Source organism: Rhinatrema bivittatum, chromosome 4 (genome assembly GCF_901001135.1).
Source record: "Rhinatrema bivittatum chromosome 4, aRhiBiv1.1, whole genome shotgun sequence".
Lineage (NCBI taxonomy): Eukaryota > Metazoa > Chordata > Amphibia > Gymnophiona > Rhinatrematidae > Rhinatrema > Rhinatrema bivittatum.
Window position 1 is genome coordinate 187522394 of NC_042618.1, and position 16495 is coordinate 187538888.

Below are 16495 nucleotides of genomic sequence, written 5' to 3' on the forward strand. Positions count from 1 at the left end.
AAAAGTCCGAAACGGCCAATATAAAAGTACAATAGAATGCAAGGTTTGAAAAGTGTCTTCTAAGTTCTATTTTATGCCCAAGAAAAACCTTCTTAGTAAAGAGAAATGTTGCTAATTTACAATCAACAGTCCAATAAAGATAAAATTAACTGGAGGAATGATAATCAGACTGTGTATTCAGTGGGTTTTTTTCTAAAAAGAAAGGTACCAGTACTCAGATGCATGGCCATCCTTGTGGGGCAGAGGGGGTGGAAATTGGGAAACCGCCCAATACCCACTCCCCCATGATAGCACACCCTCCTCAACGGGTTGCAGGATTCAGTCAAGGAAATAATCTTTCCTGCCTGCCTGCCCCCTCCACCCCCCCCCCCCAACTTCCCATCCTCCCTCCACTAAGGCCATTTTGAATATATGATGATGCCATTTAAATTAAGAAATGCTCCAGCTACCTTTCAAAACCTGGTGAATGAAATATTTCAGTATATACTGGATCAGAGTGAGGTCCTCTATCTAGATGCCATCTTGATATTTTCTGAAGATTCAACAGAGCATGATCAACAAAATCTTTAGGTCCTGGAAAAACAAAATCTCTGGAAAAACAAAATTTATTTATATTCTGCTTTTTGGCACTTCAAAGCAGATTACATTCAGGAACTGTAGGTATTTCCCAATCCCCACAGGGCTTACAATCTAAGTTTGTACCTGAGGCAATGGAGGGTAAAGTGACTTGCCCAAGATCACAAGGAATGACAGCAGGAGTTAAATTCAGGTTTCCCTGGGTTGTAGCCCACTGCTCTAACCACTAGGCTACTCCTCCCTAGCTTGAGGGATGTGAATTTAACAAATGATCACTGGAATTCCTGGGACCACACAATTTATCATGAAGGAATACAGGTGGACTCCAGTAAGGTCAGTGCAGTGGCCCAACAGCCTGTTCCAAAAAAAGGTTAAGGAAATACAATGCTTCCTGGTGTTCTCAAACTTTTACCATCATTTTATCCTGGGATTTTCCAAATTGGCAACTCCACCAACAAAGGTGCTTAAGAAGGGGATTACTTTCAAGTGGGCCCATGAATAGCAATTGGCATTTCAGCATCTGAAGAAGACCTTTACAGTGGGGCCCTGTCCTGCTACACCAGACCCACAGCAGTCATTTATAATTGAGGCTGATGCATCCAGGGTACCTATCGGGGCTATACTATGTCAAAGAAGGGGATCTAAAGACCTCCTCCTCTGCTTTCTATTCGTATAAGCTTACAGCTACGAAGAAAAACAGGTCTATGATAAAGAACTTCTGGCCATAAAAACTGCCTTTCATCAATGGCATCACCTTCTGGAAGGGGCCCATCTTCAAGTCCAGGTTTTCACGGACCACAGACATTTAGAACTCTAAGACCATGCACAATATGAATTCCAGGCAAGACGATTTCGTTTTAACATACTGACCGGTTTCCATTGACAGCAAAACAGATGCTAGTTTTCAAATTTTTTCTTGGCTTGCTTTATTAATATTTGACATCTAACTTCCCAGTGCTTATGCTCATTCCCTCTTTTCCTCATCTAGATCTACTTTCCATTTTCTGAAAGATAATCTTTTGGCTTCAATTCCCTCTTTCACCTTACCATTAAGCCATGTTGGTAGTTATTTGCTCTAATGCATGGCATATTTTTTTTTTATCATACCTCATGCAAGCTTTTAATCTTTGCAAACACTCCTTTTAATTTCCAAACTCCTCATTTTATTGTATCCCTTTTTTTTGTATGATATCTTTATTCATTTTAAATCGTAGTAACCCTTTTTACAGTTAAATGTTTCTGCAGTAGTTTTACTTAATATCCTCCCTCTAGCGATTATGACAAATTTGATTGCATTATGATCACTATTGATAAGCGGCCTCACAACTGTTAGCTCTTGTACCGAGTCCTGCATTCCACTGAGGACTTGTCCAAGTTTGCCATCAAGTTGCATGTTTCACCATGTTAATCAAATATTTTTCAAGTCTGATTTCTTAGGCAACTCACAGTTTACAGAATGCTTTCATGATCTATAACCTTGCCTAGGAGGCTGCTCCACATCTGGCATAAGAGACCGCACATAAAAAGCAATTCAATGCATGTAATTTGTATAAAATCTAAAATATTTGATGCTTGGTACCCTGGAATCTTCATAGTAAACTGCATAACTTCTGTAGCTACAGGCACAAGCTACAGCTCAAATTACTTTTTTCAAACTGTTCACAAATTACATTATAATCTAGGAAATAATACAAATGTGATTGGTTCTATTCCTGTATGTTTAAACTTCATCAAACACAAAAAGGGCAACAGGGTAGCTCAAACCGAAATCATGTAACAAAAAGAGAGCTCCACTGTTATTTTTCCAAAGACAACACCATCCAGGCCCAGCGCCACTGGGTGTGCAAACCATGCATTTGTACGGGGCGGTATACCCAGTGGCGTGGCGTTGGGAGCAGGGAGAGGCCCATGTTGCCGCCGATGGACCCAATCCCACCGGCGGTGGAAGATTTTCACTTTTTCTGCCGCTGGTAGATTGGGTCCACTGGAGGCAGAAAAAGCAGGAAGTAGTTTCATATCGGGGGAGCAGGGGGGCATGCCCTTTAATCGGCAGGGCCGTGGTGCAGCTCATCCCATGGCCCGAAGAAAAATTCACGTCCAGGTGCTCCTCCTCCTTCCTGCCTGTGAAGCCCTGGAAGAAAAATGATGCCAGGACTGCGCACGCAGGAAGGAGGAGGAGGAGCATCGGCTGCATGCAGAGGAGCAATAGAGATTGTAGCAGGGCCACTGCGGATCCCACCTCATGGTGGCCCGAGAAGGCCTGGTAGCAGGACCATGGCGGATCCCACCTCACAGTGGCCTGAAAAGATCAGGGCTGCCGTGGAGCCCATCCCTCTGTGACCTGCGAAGAGGACGCCAAGAAGTGAAGTCTTGTAGAGTGTGTGTGTGTGTGTGTATGAGAGTGAGTTGAGAGATTGTGTGTGGGAGTGGGAGCCTGTATGATCAGAGAGACAGCATGTGAGAGCCTCTGAGTGTGTGTGTGTGTTGTGAGACAGCATGTGAGAGTGAGAGCCTGTGTGTTTGAGAGACAGCATGTGAAAATGAGAGCCTGTGTGTTTGTGTGACACAGCATGTGAGAGTGAGAGCCTATGTTTATGTGAGACAGCATGTGAGAGTCAAAGCCTGTGTGTTTGAGCAAGACAGCATGTGAGAGACAGTGTGTATGTATGAGAGAGCATTTGAGAGTGAGAGCTGTGAGTGTGAGACAGCATGTGAGTGTGAAAGCCTGTGCCTCTGTATGTGTAGGAGACAGCGTTTGAGAATGCCAGCCTGAGTGTGTTGTATGAGAGAGAGAGAGACAGCCAGCGTGTGAGAATGAGAGCCTGAGTGTGTGTTTGGGGGAAGAAAAGAAGACAGGTGGTTAGAGAAGAAACAGAAAAAAAAAGACCTTGTGAAAGGAATTGGCAAAAGGCCACGAAAGGGACGGTGGGAAAAAAAAAGCCTGTGACCAACCAATTAGAAAACTAAGATCAGACCGCAAAGGTAAAAAAACCCCATTTTTAAATTTTTAGTGATTGACATATGTTATCTTTGGGAACGTGCAAGAGTAGCACTTTCTTTATAGCGATCTCATGATGGATGAAATCAACATGGAGAAACTGGAAGCCCTGCAAATTTTTAATATCGTGGGTCCTGCACAGAGGAGGCAGCAGAACAGACTTCAGTGCCAGGAACAGCGATCAGCACCTCCCCAATAGCCACGCGGCAGCAGCGACAGCGCAGCAGAGGAATAAGAGAGGCTCCGATTTTGCTGGTAAAAGAAAGAGAGGGGGTCTGCCTTCAGAATGTGCATGTGTATGAATGGAGCTGTGTGTGTGGGTGGGTGGGTGCTGCAAGTGGATTCCAACCTGCCAGCAGCTGAAATGAAAATGAGGGCCTGACGCTGCTGGTAGATCCTAACCAAAGAAAAGCGGGAGACACCTGTGGGTTTGTCTGAGAGAGTGCGTATGTGTGTATGAGCTTTTGTGTGTGTGTGTGTGTTTATGAAAGAGAGGAGTAAGTTTGTGCATCCCGCTTCCACTAATCCATGACAATCTCAGGATGAGTGGAAATCAAAGATCTCAGGTATGGAGAACATGAATTTTTAAAATCCTTTTTAGTTTTATTTTTCAGGTGTTATTTGCTGAGTCTGCTGTTTTAAAATATTGGTGTTTGAGACATTTTAAAAAACTTGTTTATGAGTTTTTAGTTATTTGGTCTTTTATTCGTCGGCTTTTTTTGAAATATTATTAGTATGTTTTTAGTATTATGATTATGTATATATTTAATTTCTTGGATTTTATTGTTTGATATTTGAGGAATGGTGATGGTTCTGTTTTTTCATTGTTGCACTGCATAGAGTGTCTGGCTTTTTGTGGTTTCCAATTCAGTTTTTGTCTACACATTTGTATTTCTATTTTATGGTTGCTCTATTCTGTATTTGGTATGGGATCTGTTAATGTTCTGCATGTGTGACTGAGGTGAGGCATTCTTCTAATAGGAAGTGTATTAGTGTATTCGGGCTTTCAGAGGATCAAACCCACACCCAACACACATCACAATAGGCCTAATAGCATATGGGTTCCAAGTGGTTTGTTTTTTTTGCAGGGATTTCTGGCTGGCTTCACAGCAGTGCATGTAAATATAATGTGATATTTTTACCGTAGAATACTGTACTTTGATATTTTTAATGTAAAAAATAAATGCATAACTCTTAACTGTGTGTATGGAATGGGGCGGAAGGCATTGTGCAAGGCTATAAGTTTTGCCTAAGGCACCTAATACCCTTGCACCAGCCATGGGTTTGGTGGAGGGGGGGGGGGGGGGGGGGGGGGGGATGGTGACAGTTTTTAAAGTTTGTATCACTGAAGGGAGCTGGGCGGTTTTTTTTTGTGGTCCCGGGACAGAGAATAAACGGCAGGAGTGGGGCAGAACAGTAATAGTTCACATAGGGCAGCAAAAGAACTAGCACCGGCCCCGCACCTTATAAATTTTTCAAATAAAACATTTTAGAAAAAGTGTATCAGCAAGCCAGATACGTGAGAACTGACAACTGTCTCGGTCTCTGTCCATCTTCTCAATCATGTACCCAGATATTAAAACTGAAACGATATAATATTCATTCTTGAGTCATTATAATTTTTTGTACTGCATATGAAAAACTATCAACTGCGAATTTTTCTAAAGTCCAAAACTGTGTAGTTCTTCTTCAACTGAAACTAATACTGCAACCCATTCGACATCAGCTGTTTTTAGAGTACCTTGACTGCTTCAGGGGTAAAGATATGAAAAAAATACTTAGCTTAAGAAGTGTTTAATTTCAGACGCCGGTGTCTGTCTTCATGCCAGAAATCCCTAATGTTGGATGCTAGGATTTTATATGCATATATGATCAAAACTGTGGAATTGTATAAAAGATTCCACTGTGCTCTGCTTTGCAGACCATTACCTCATTCTCAACGGGTAACTTCTGCCATCTGTTTCCACAGTTTTAGCCTTTTGAATAGCAAATTTCTGCACCAAAACAGTTAGCATCACTGGTTCTTTCTCCTTGTGCCTGATATTCATACATTCCTTCTTCTTCTCTAAGCTCAACATTATCATTGGTAATGCATTATGACAGTGGTTCCAACCCGTCCTGGAGGTCCACCCTGTCTGGTTTTCAGGCTATCCACAATGAATATGTATGTGTGTGAATATTTATCCGTACTCATATTTGTTGTGGATATCTTAAAAACAAACCTGTTGGGTGGGCCTTGAGGAACTGATTGGGAAAAGACTGTTGTAGACCATGGCACATCCTATCTTATCTTTGTACTTAATTAAAACATTTCTTTTTTACTATGCATTAGTTTAAAATGATCATAGAAGATATTTCAAATGGGACCTTTTAAAATATAAAGTAAACCATGGTTTTATTATTTTCAGATCTTGCTGGGTTTGTGGGCACTGTGCCAATGAGAATGAGTCACATGGGGCTAAGTCAGCCTTGCCATATTCTCGCTTCATGGCCACAGCAGGTGACCTAATGTCTTGACATCATAGAAACAGAGAAACGTGACAGCAGAGAAAGGCTGTATGGTCTATCTAGTCTGCCCATTTGCATTAACTACTCAGCATTATAATCCCTACCTCCCCCAGAAATTCTCTGTGCTTATCTTATGCTTTCTTGAATTCAGATACTGTCCTTATCTCCACTACCTCCACAGGGAGGCTGCTCCATGCACCCACTACAGTTTCTGTAAAGAAATATTTCCTTAGATTACCTGAGTCTACCCTGATCCTATGACCTCTTGTTCTAGAGCCTCCTTTCCTTTGAAAGAAGCTCACCTCCAGTACATAGAAACCTTGAAAGTATTTAAATGTCTCAGTTATATCTTCCCTATCCTGCCTTTCCTTCAAGGTAAATATTTAAATCTTTAGATCTATTCCCATATGCTTTAGAATGAAAGCCACTGACCATTTTAGTAGCCACTCTCTGGACTGACTGCAACCGGTTTATATGCTTTTGAAAGTGCGGTCTCCAGAGCTGTACACACTACACAGCATTACAAATGAGGTCTCACCAGGGATCTATACAGGGGCAATATCTCCTCCATTTTTCTACTGACTATTCCTCTCCCTATGCAGCCAAGCTTTGTTCTGGCATTTGCTGTCAACTTATCCACTTATTTGATCACCTTAAGATCATTAGATAAAATCACCCCAGATCTTGCTCTTCATTCATGCTTAGAAGAATTTCACTCTTTATACAATATTACTCCATTGGGTTTTGCTGCCAAATATATTTTGTAGTCATTCCTTAATCGGTGCTAGATCCCTCTTCATGTTTTCCACATCTTCTCGGCTGTCTACCCTGTTGGCATCATGCGCAAAAAGACAAACATTTCCTGATAATCCACCTGCAATGTTGCTTACGAAAATGTGGAAAAGAACTGGTCCAAGGACCAATCCTTGCAGTATACCACTAGTAATGCCCCTCTTCTTGAAGTGAATTCCACTTATCACTACCCTTTGTTGCCTCCCACTCAATCAGTTTCAAACCCAATCGGTCGCTAGAGGACACATACCAAAGGTGCTCAACTTATTTTTAAGCCTTCTATGTAGAACCTCGTCAAAGTCCTTACTGAAATCCAAGCACACTGTATCTAGCACTCTCTTTACTCAATCAAAGAAATCGATCAAATTTGTTTGCAAAACCTATCACTGGTAAAACCATGCTGCCTCAGATCCTGCAATCCATTGGATTCCAGAAACCACGCTACCCTCTGTTTTAGCAGCAAATCTATTAATTTGCTCACCACAGAGGTCAGACTAACTGGCCTGTAATTCCCAACCTCTTCCTTTTTCCACTTTTCTGAAGAGGAATCACATCTGCCCATCTCATCCTCCAGAACTATTCTCGACTCTAAAGGATGGAAAAGGTCAGGCAGTGTATCTGCCAGAACTTCTTTATGTTCCCTTGATATCCTCAAATGTATCCCATCCAGCACCATCGCTTTATGTACTTTTTAGTTTAGCTAGCTCCTCATGACCACACTTACACTGAAGTTCAATCTTATGGTTATGTGGTCCTACTTCTGACCCTTCCTCAATAAACATAGCAATTCTGCTTTTTCCTCATCAGCCTCCTCATATTCCTTCCTGTCACCTGAGTCTCACAATGCCAATTATGCACGTCCTATCACCAATATATCTTAAAAAAAAGACTTCTCACCTTTTATCCTATTTGCTTTTTATCCCATTTGTATCTTTGTATTTCTCAGTTGCTCTTAGCTTTCCCAGATATTGTTGCTTGTCTTGCTCTTTCTGTGATCACTTGTAGTTTATGAATACTAACCTTTTTTCCCTTACCTTTTATGCTTCTTTTGAAAACCATAGTGGTCTCTTTCCCCCCTTTCCTTTGTTTTTAATGTTTATAGCCCAGCTATATCAAAATCAGTTGTTCTGCGTGGATAACAATTTTAGTACATTCATTAAAGACATTTAAGACACAAAAAGACAAGACATCAGGTTTACAGAACTGCAATCAACAGAATGTATTACTCACAGCTTAACAAAAAGGTTGGATGCCCTTATATCTTTTTAGTTTCACCCAGTGCTCTGCTACTTCCACTATATTTTTCCATCTAGTCAACAAAGTTTGAGATACTCTCCTATTTTAAGTGCTCTAACTTTCATCACCTGTGCTCTAATTCTAAACCACACCATCCTATGATCACTGAATATAACATAAGAACATAAGATATGCCATATTGGGTCAGGCCAAGGGTCCATCAAGCCCAGTATGCTGTCTCCAACAGTGGCCAATCCAAGTCACACCAAGGGTCCATCAAGCCCAGTATGTTGTCTCCAACCGTGGTCAATCCAAGTCACAAGTACCCGGCAAGTACCCAAACATTAAATAAATCCTGTGCTACTAAATACTGACAACAGTGGCTATTGATTAATAGTTTATGCACCTTTTTTAAACCCAGCTCCACTAGTTGCCTTAAACCACACTGGCAACGAATTCCAGAGCTTGATTGGGCATTGAGTGAAAAAGAATTTTCTCCAATTTGTTCTAAATGTGCTACTTGCTAACTTCATGGAGTGTCTCCTAATCCTTATATTATCCAAGAGTAAATAACCATTTCACATTTAGCAGTTCAAGTCCTTTCATGATTTTGTAGACCTCTATCATATCCTCCTTCAGCCGTCTCTTCTCCAAGCTGAACAGCCCTAATCTCTTCAGCCTTTCCTCATAAGGGAGCTGTTCCATCCCCTTTAACATTTTGGTCACCTTTCTCTGTACTTTCTGCAGTGCAACTATATCTTTTTTTTTGATGCGCTGACCAGAATTGCACACAGTACTCAAGGTGTAGTCTAATCATTGAACGATACAGAAGCATTGACATCCTGTTTTGCTATTTCCTTCTTAATGATTCTTAATATTGTTTGCTTTTTTGAGCCACCTATGACGCCCAGATCTTTTTCCTGAGTGGGTAACGCCTAAAATGGAACATACCATCGTGTAGTTACAGCAAGGGTTATTTTTCCCTATATGCATCACTTTGCACTTGTCCACATTATATTTCATCTGCCATATGGACGCCCAGACTTCCAGTCTTGCAAGGTCCTCCTTCAATTTATCACAAACTGCTTGTAATTTAACTACTCTGAGTAGTCCTGTGTCATCTGCAAATTTGATCACCTCACTTTTCATACCTCTTTCCAGATCATTTCTAAATATATTAAAAAGCACCAGTCCAAGTACAGATCCCCGAGACACTCTACTGTGAAAACAGACCATTTAATCCTTTGTTTCCTGTCTTAACTGGGTCCCAGATAATTGTCCACTAAATCAGAAACACCATCCCCATTGGTAAACACCAGACCTAGTATTTTCCCCTCCAGGGTGGACTTTGATACCAGTTAATGGAACAGTTCTCCCTGCAGAGAAGTTGAAAATGTTTGCCCATAATTATGAAATAGGGTGATTTCTATTTTTTTTACCTAAAGGACAAACCCATAAGTCAGGCAAGTGAAGAATTCAAAGTCCCCACATGTTCCACAACTGTTCAAAACATAGATTAAAGGTTTGATGTAACATTTACAAACAAAAAAAAAAAAGAAATATTCATCAGTCTGAGCACTTTGCTTCATGGGATTACCATGTCAAAAAACAGCTCCATATTATACTCAAACCCCGGGGTTCTCTTCTCAATCATCGTCCTCACTTAGAATGCCTTCCTTGCAAGATCAACATGTCCAGCATGGCATCAGCAGCTCTTGATTCTGCAGCAGTAAATACAGGATCACTATCCCAGGAAGATATGAGAGACTTGACAAACAGTATCTGGGAGAAGGGATGGGCTAGAGAGGGGGTGCCTGAAAGCACACAAAAGATGAAAGAGGATGCTTGAAGGTGGCAGATAAATTTATCATTTTGACACTTGATTGAACCAAATGTCAGTTCAATTTGGTTAGCTGGTGGGCAGTTAGCACTTTCAAATTGGCCTAAATTTGAGCCCTCGTATTCAACTAGAGTGCTGCACGCTGTCCGGGACAAAGTAAACTGGGAAAATAAGACTTCGGAAGCTTGAGCTGTTTTACAAGTACGCAAGAACAATTCACTTCCCAGTAGAAGAGTGTATGTTGGCATTTCACAATTACACAACCTCAATAATCAATACAACAACCTTAACCACTCCCCAGCAAGTGTTGTTTTATGTTCCCAGTTTTGCAAAAAGTTGATTTGCAATGTGAGAGCAATTACCAAACCATCAACCCTGAAAACATTTTCATTCTTTTTCTCTTGGGTAAATACAACAATGGTACTCCACATTCTCTGCAAGAACTGAAAACAAAAATTAGTAACTTACCTCAGATTCTTCCTGACACAATGGTCTTGAGATTCTCCCTTCCATAGGGGCCGATTCAGTAAAAGTCGTGGGAGAGCGGCGCGTGCACAGGCCACGCTCCTGTGCGCGCGATTGAGGGGGGAAGAAAATGCAAATTAGGGCCTGCGGTAAAATGAGGCGCTAGGGACACTAGCGCGGCTCTAGCGCCTCCTTTTTGACAGGAGCGGCGGCTGTCAGCAGGTTTGACAGCCGACGCTCAATTTTTCCGGCGTCGGTTCTCAAGCCCGCTGACAGCCACGGGTTCGGAAAATGGACGCCGGCTAAATTGAGCGTCTGTCTTCCGACCCGCTGGCCAATTTAAACACTTTTTTTTAATTTTTTTAAAATTTTGGGGCCTCCGACTTAATATCTCTATGATATTAAGGCAGAAGGTGTACAGAAAAGCAAAAATTTCTACTATTCTATATACTTTCCCGGTGCCGGCAGGCGTTAATTTCTGAAAGTAAAATGTGCGGCTTGACTGCACATTTTACTTTCTGTATCGTGCGGGAATAACTAACAGGGCCATCAACATGCATTTGCATGTCGCGGGCACTATTAGTTTCAGGGGGGTTGGACGTACGTTTTCAACACGCTATTACCCCTTACTGTATAAGGGGTAAAGCTAGTGTGTCGAAAACGCGCGTCCAAACCCGGAGCGCACTGTACTGTATCGGCCCGTTAGTAATTAACACCCTTTGCTTCCCCCCACACATACAATGTACCCCCATGTGCTGGTCAAATCACAACCAATAGGGGAAAGATAAATGTGGAAACAAACAGATGTTAGCAAGGTACTCGTTCTAATTACTTAAAATCATTCTCACCTATAACAGGTGTACAAAGCTAATCAATAGCACTCTACACTCATGAGAGCAAATTATCACAGATGAAATATTTTTTACCATGTTGAAACTACTGCTTTAACCTGCACAGAATACTGCACAGTGGCTGCGCAAGTTAGCCACATAAACTTATCCAGCTACCTTGGCCGAGGTATTCAGTGGCACGGCCACACCGCTGAATATATGTAGTTGTCTAAAGCACATGTTTATCTGGCTAACTTTAGACCAGTTGAATAGCAGGTCTAACTTATCTGGCAAAGTTAATCAGATAAGTAGCTCTACCCCAGAACACCCCCGTCCCACCCCTCACTTAGCTGGATAAAAAGTTCTTCAGAGAAATGGCAGTGGCTGAGTATTATCAGTGCCACATAGCTGGATAAATCTGACTGATCCAGTTAAATGCTCAGGCTACAATCCTGTATGCTGTGGTTCAGGGAATCTGGGTTTCGCTTCTGTCACAGCTGGTTAAGCCTGGGCTAGTCATGGAGGTAGCATAGGTTCAAGAAAGAAGGAATGGAGGTTGTCACTATTATGGTGGTCCCTGTCAATAGGGCTGTTAACATCAAAAAATTTACAGTCTGCAAAAATAATTTCATGTCAGTAAAAACATCAGTAGTGATGGAGCCTGTCTCCAGTTTTGTGGGCTTAGACTCTGAAAGGCTGTAGTGCTCAGTAGTTGACGATTACGTCTTTGTGCATAAAGGGGTGAATCTTGGTACAGAAGTCCAGTTGTACTCAAAATTGCAATGGCAAAATGAGTCTGTAATAAAAACTAAGATTATCAGTAAAAATCTGGCAGACTGGCAGATGGCAATTCTCCCTGCCAGCCAATGAGCAGCACCTCAGAGGAGGTACCCTTGGCCATCAGATTCTCAGAGGTGCCCAGGCATGTCATCTGAGGTTGGAAGATTGAAGATAAGATTTAAAAAAATGGGGAAAAGTCAAAGCCTCCCCTCCCAACAATCTAATCTGTAACATTTAGTATCATATCTGCACAGAAATAAGGTTTACAAAGAAAAAAAATTATATATATATATATATATATATATAATACCAATAAAAAGGTATCAACTCAACTAACTTATTTCTTGACTAGTTTTCCAGAGTTAACACATTGTCACTGTAGTGTATGAGTCACTTGTATTTTCTGGTAATGTCATCTCTTGCTCTGATATGCTCATTCTCTTTGGAGTGCAAGAAGGAAATGTAAATGCATTTTTTGATGCATGTTCAGGAGTTATGTTAGTCCAATATCAAGGTATCACCTTACTTTTTTTTTTGCTTACAAACTGATTTCTGGGCATTCAAGTAGACTAACACAGCAACCACACTATTGTACTATCTTTGAAGCTTTCATTTTGTGTCTAAACTACTAAGATGGGCGCTTCACATGACAAACATTTTTTTGTTGTAGGATACTGAACAGAAAGGATCTAGCTCCTTGCAAATGTTTAGGCATTATGCGTCAACACCTTCCATGTGAAACCCAGCAATATTACTAAGTCTCCGGAGGTAAACCACCTTTGTAGACACCAAGCTATGCAGATTTTCAGGATATCCCAAATTAATACACATACAATTGAAATAGTGTGCATGAAAATCTCTCTCATGAATATTTATAAGGGATAGTTTGATAGCCAGAAGGGAACGGTGTCCGTGAGGACTACTGGTGGCCTATCCCTGGGAGCCTCCAATATATGTGAATAAGAGCTCACCAAGGCTACACGAAACAATTTTCCTGCAACTGGAGATCCTCATGCTAATAAGATTGAGAATACGTATGTGAGATAAATATCAAAATGGCTCCCTTTCTCAACTTTGTAGCTGAGAACACAAAAGTAACACCACTCCATTAGGTTACTAAATTAATATACATGAGACCTGCACAATCTTGGTCTTCTAGGGCCATAAACATACACAAATTAGCACAGCTATTAGGCCAAACATATGCCAATATGGCTGATGAATATTCATTGCATGTATTTTGAAAACAATCTTTTTGCAGCCCTCAGAGTAGGGTTGTACACCTCTGATACACAGACATGCTGTGCAACCTACACGATAGAGCAAACACTATCATCTATATTTAAATTTAATTTAGAAACCAAATGTTGGCTATATTTCTCAGCACCAGTTCTACCACACTGAATTTTAAATGAGAGCCACTAGGTTTCCTATGTGTGGCACATCTGCAACTTTCAGTTCATATCTGCAGATTTTGCCAGTGAAAATCAATTTCTGAAGTTGGGAAGCTCACAATGGGCCTGATTTTAAAAAGCATTTACAGGCTTAAAATTGGGTTTTACATGTGTGTTAATACACTTTATACTCATGTAAGTGGGCTTTTGAAAATTGCTACAATATATGCCCCTTGAATTGTCCCTAGGATATTCACTTGTTAAGCGCACTATATGCGGTTAAATGGCTTTTTAAAATTGTTACTATAGTATGTTACATTTACATGTGTAATTCCTTCTAAAATTACCTTAGTGTTTTTGTAGCCCATTTCATGAAGCAACAGACACTGGTGACATCAGTCTCAACAAAGAAACATCCTATGATTCATGCTCCCTGAAAAATTAAGCATGTATATGAGTGATAATTAAATGGAAATGATATAAGGCTGGAAATCCCAGTACGGTCGCACATAAGCAATCCACAGAGCTCACGGTTACACAGTGCCTGCTCACCAGAGGAGCACTGTAACAGGATGAATAGCCTTTGTGCACATACCGTAATTATCATTCAGAGCTGGTGCAGCTCCATTTGTTTTTTTTACACTGAGGCTGTGTACAGTCTGGCTTATAGTACGGCTCTCCCTATTTGTTTGAGAAAACCATTCACAAATGTAAGTAAAGTGTCACAGTCCAAACTGCTGAAGAAAACCAGTGGCCAAATGGGGGGGGGAAGCTCTAGTCTGGAAGTTATTAAACAACCTAAAAAGGTTATTTTAAAATTAGCATGTTATAAAAAGTTAGATTAATTTGTTTTATTACAAAGAGCCAAGGATTCTTTCAAAATATAAATCTGTAAAACAATCACTTGACTGTACATTTCATTTACAATATACAATCCAGTAAAATTACACGCAGTCTAACACTGCTTTATAGAATAGCCCTTGGCCAAAACAAAGAAGAGCTTGGCAGTACTACTACAATTTTAATGGCTATGGGGGTGAAGACATTTCATTACATTATCTAACTTCATTACGAAAGTATGAAGGGGAAATACATACATAATTGTACAAGAACAATGAACATGAACATTTTTTTTTTAACTAGAAACAGTCATCATGTTGTAATTCTTGGAGGGGCTGGACCTGCCGATTCTCAGCTCCTCTTTGCAGCTGGTTCTGTTATCCAAAGCCTTGGCACTTTTGCCCACTGGTGGGGAGCTCTCATAGAGCACACAGATGGAGCCATCCTCCCCTATGCGGTAGGACACCTCGAAGGGGTCGACCCAAAGAGTGAGTTCGCTGGGCAAGAGCTGGAAAAGCTGCCGATGGTTGAGTCCGATAAGCCCAGCTGCCTTCCCTATCAAGGGATCCATTTTGTGGTTGATTCGGATGCAGCGGTAGGCTGAGCCTTTGCAGGGCATCTGGGGGAACCAGTGGTGTTTGTAATGGTCTAAGGAAACAAAGGAACAGAACACAGAGACGTTAAACTACCCTAACCCAAAACATTTTCCATCCTTCTTTCCCATTTCAATCTGCATTTCTGATGGGCCGGCTCTAAGCGACTATAGCCAGTTACACGACAAGACCGGAGAAAAATTATTTCTTTTAAAAGTGATCAGCCGCCCAACGGTGTCACACTAAGTAGTCTCCTCAAAAAATAGCCCGTCTGTTAACATTTAAAAAGAACATATATTTTACAAAAACTTAATTCCCCGCTCACGAATATTTTTATCGGTTTTGTACCTTTCAAAGACTCCTCTAGCGACTCGCTGAATTGTTTCAGCTGATCTTCTCCGATGACTCCTGTTGTTTTCAACAACCGAGTAATAAAGCCCACAGCTGTAGAAATTTCCGTTTTCATTTCGTTTCCTCTTCGAGATATATATACTTTCTTTTATTCAATTTTTTATTCTCTCTTCACCGGCTGCGGAAAGTTATATAAAAAAATTTTTTTTTTGTTCTATGCTTGAAAAGATATAACTCCACTCTCTGCCTTTTCCATAGAATAAAGTAAATCAAAATAAAAAAAAGATCAAAACCCAAACGTTAACGAGCCCGAGAGGTTACGATCGTCCCCCCCTCCCCCCCAACTACGATCATCCGGAAGAAAAGACGCTTAAGAGGCAGGGTGAAGTTTTTTTTTTTTTGGGGGGCTGGGGGTGATTGGTTAACAAAAAGGCAGCAAAAGCCCGAGCTCTGACGGTTCTCCTGCCACCTCCAGCACAACGGCCTTCCTGCTCCACTCGGACACAGCGGCACTTTCCTGCGACTCTTTTGTCCGGGAACCTCGTCGAGAGAAGGCTCCGGTTCTCCCCGGCCTGCTCCGGGAGGGAGGGGGCGGTCTACGCGGCAGGAGCTGTCCTGGGCCCGGGGAAACGGATTCCGGGAGAGCAGGGTGGTGGTGGCGGCGGCGGCGGCACAGGTGTTGGAGGGGGGAAGTAGGGAAAGGGGGGGGAGGAACCGTGCGAGACGCAGAAGCCGGGGGGAGGTGGGCACTGAAAAGGAGCCTTGCCCTGCCGGAGCCTGCTTCTTATAATAAAGCAACAACACGGCGCTGGTAAACATTAGCTCCGCGTCACAGCCAACCGCCGGCCAATCAGGGCGCGCTCCCCCGCCGCGACGTCACAATGGCCCCAGTGTCAGCTGCACGTACACACACACGGGAACAGAGGGCGCGCGGAGGCGGCGCGGCGCTGGACGCTCGCAGCCCAGCCGCGAGGGAGGGGAGAGGCGGGGGGTGAACCTTTGTGTTGCAACAAGTGGTGGTGGTGGCCGCCTGACAAGGGTAGCGTATTGCTGCCCCTTCTTTATTAGACAATTAGTGGAAACAGCTCCAGAAAAACAAAAGTAAAAGTCCAAGGGCCGGAAGTAGGAGGCACTAAAGGATTGTCCCATTTTGTAAATAAAAATTCAGTTGGGGCATGGCTTTTTGCTGGCATAAGCCAACATGCATTACAGTCAAAGCAAAGTAAAACAATACATGTAAACATTGTAAAACAATACATCATACATACATCACAAATCATACATCTCACAGA

General features: G+C 41.9%; 1 protein-coding gene across 2 annotated transcripts; it reads right to left on the bottom strand.

Moving 5' to 3' along the window:
* Positions 1 to 14255: 14255 nt before the first annotated feature.
* On the bottom strand, positions 14256 to 15976 carry LOC115090383 (protein BTG1-like). 2 transcript variants are annotated; one of them, XM_029599394.1, is made up of 3 exons: positions 15721 to 15976; positions 15201 to 15381; positions 14256 to 14907 (listed from the first exon to the last, which is right to left on the bottom strand). In XM_029599394.1, exons 2-3 carry the CDS (start codon positions 15316 to 15318, stop codon positions 14555 to 14557), a joined length of 471 nt encoding a protein of 156 aa, XP_029455254.1. In that variant the 5' UTR covers positions 15319 to 15381; positions 15721 to 15976; the 3' UTR covers positions 14256 to 14554. The 2 variants fall into 2 exon arrangements, with proteins under 2 accessions (XP_029455254.1, XP_029455253.1); XM_029599393.1 differs by having other exon boundaries at positions 15201 to 15976.
* Between the last annotated feature and the right edge of the window lie 519 nt (positions 15977 to 16495).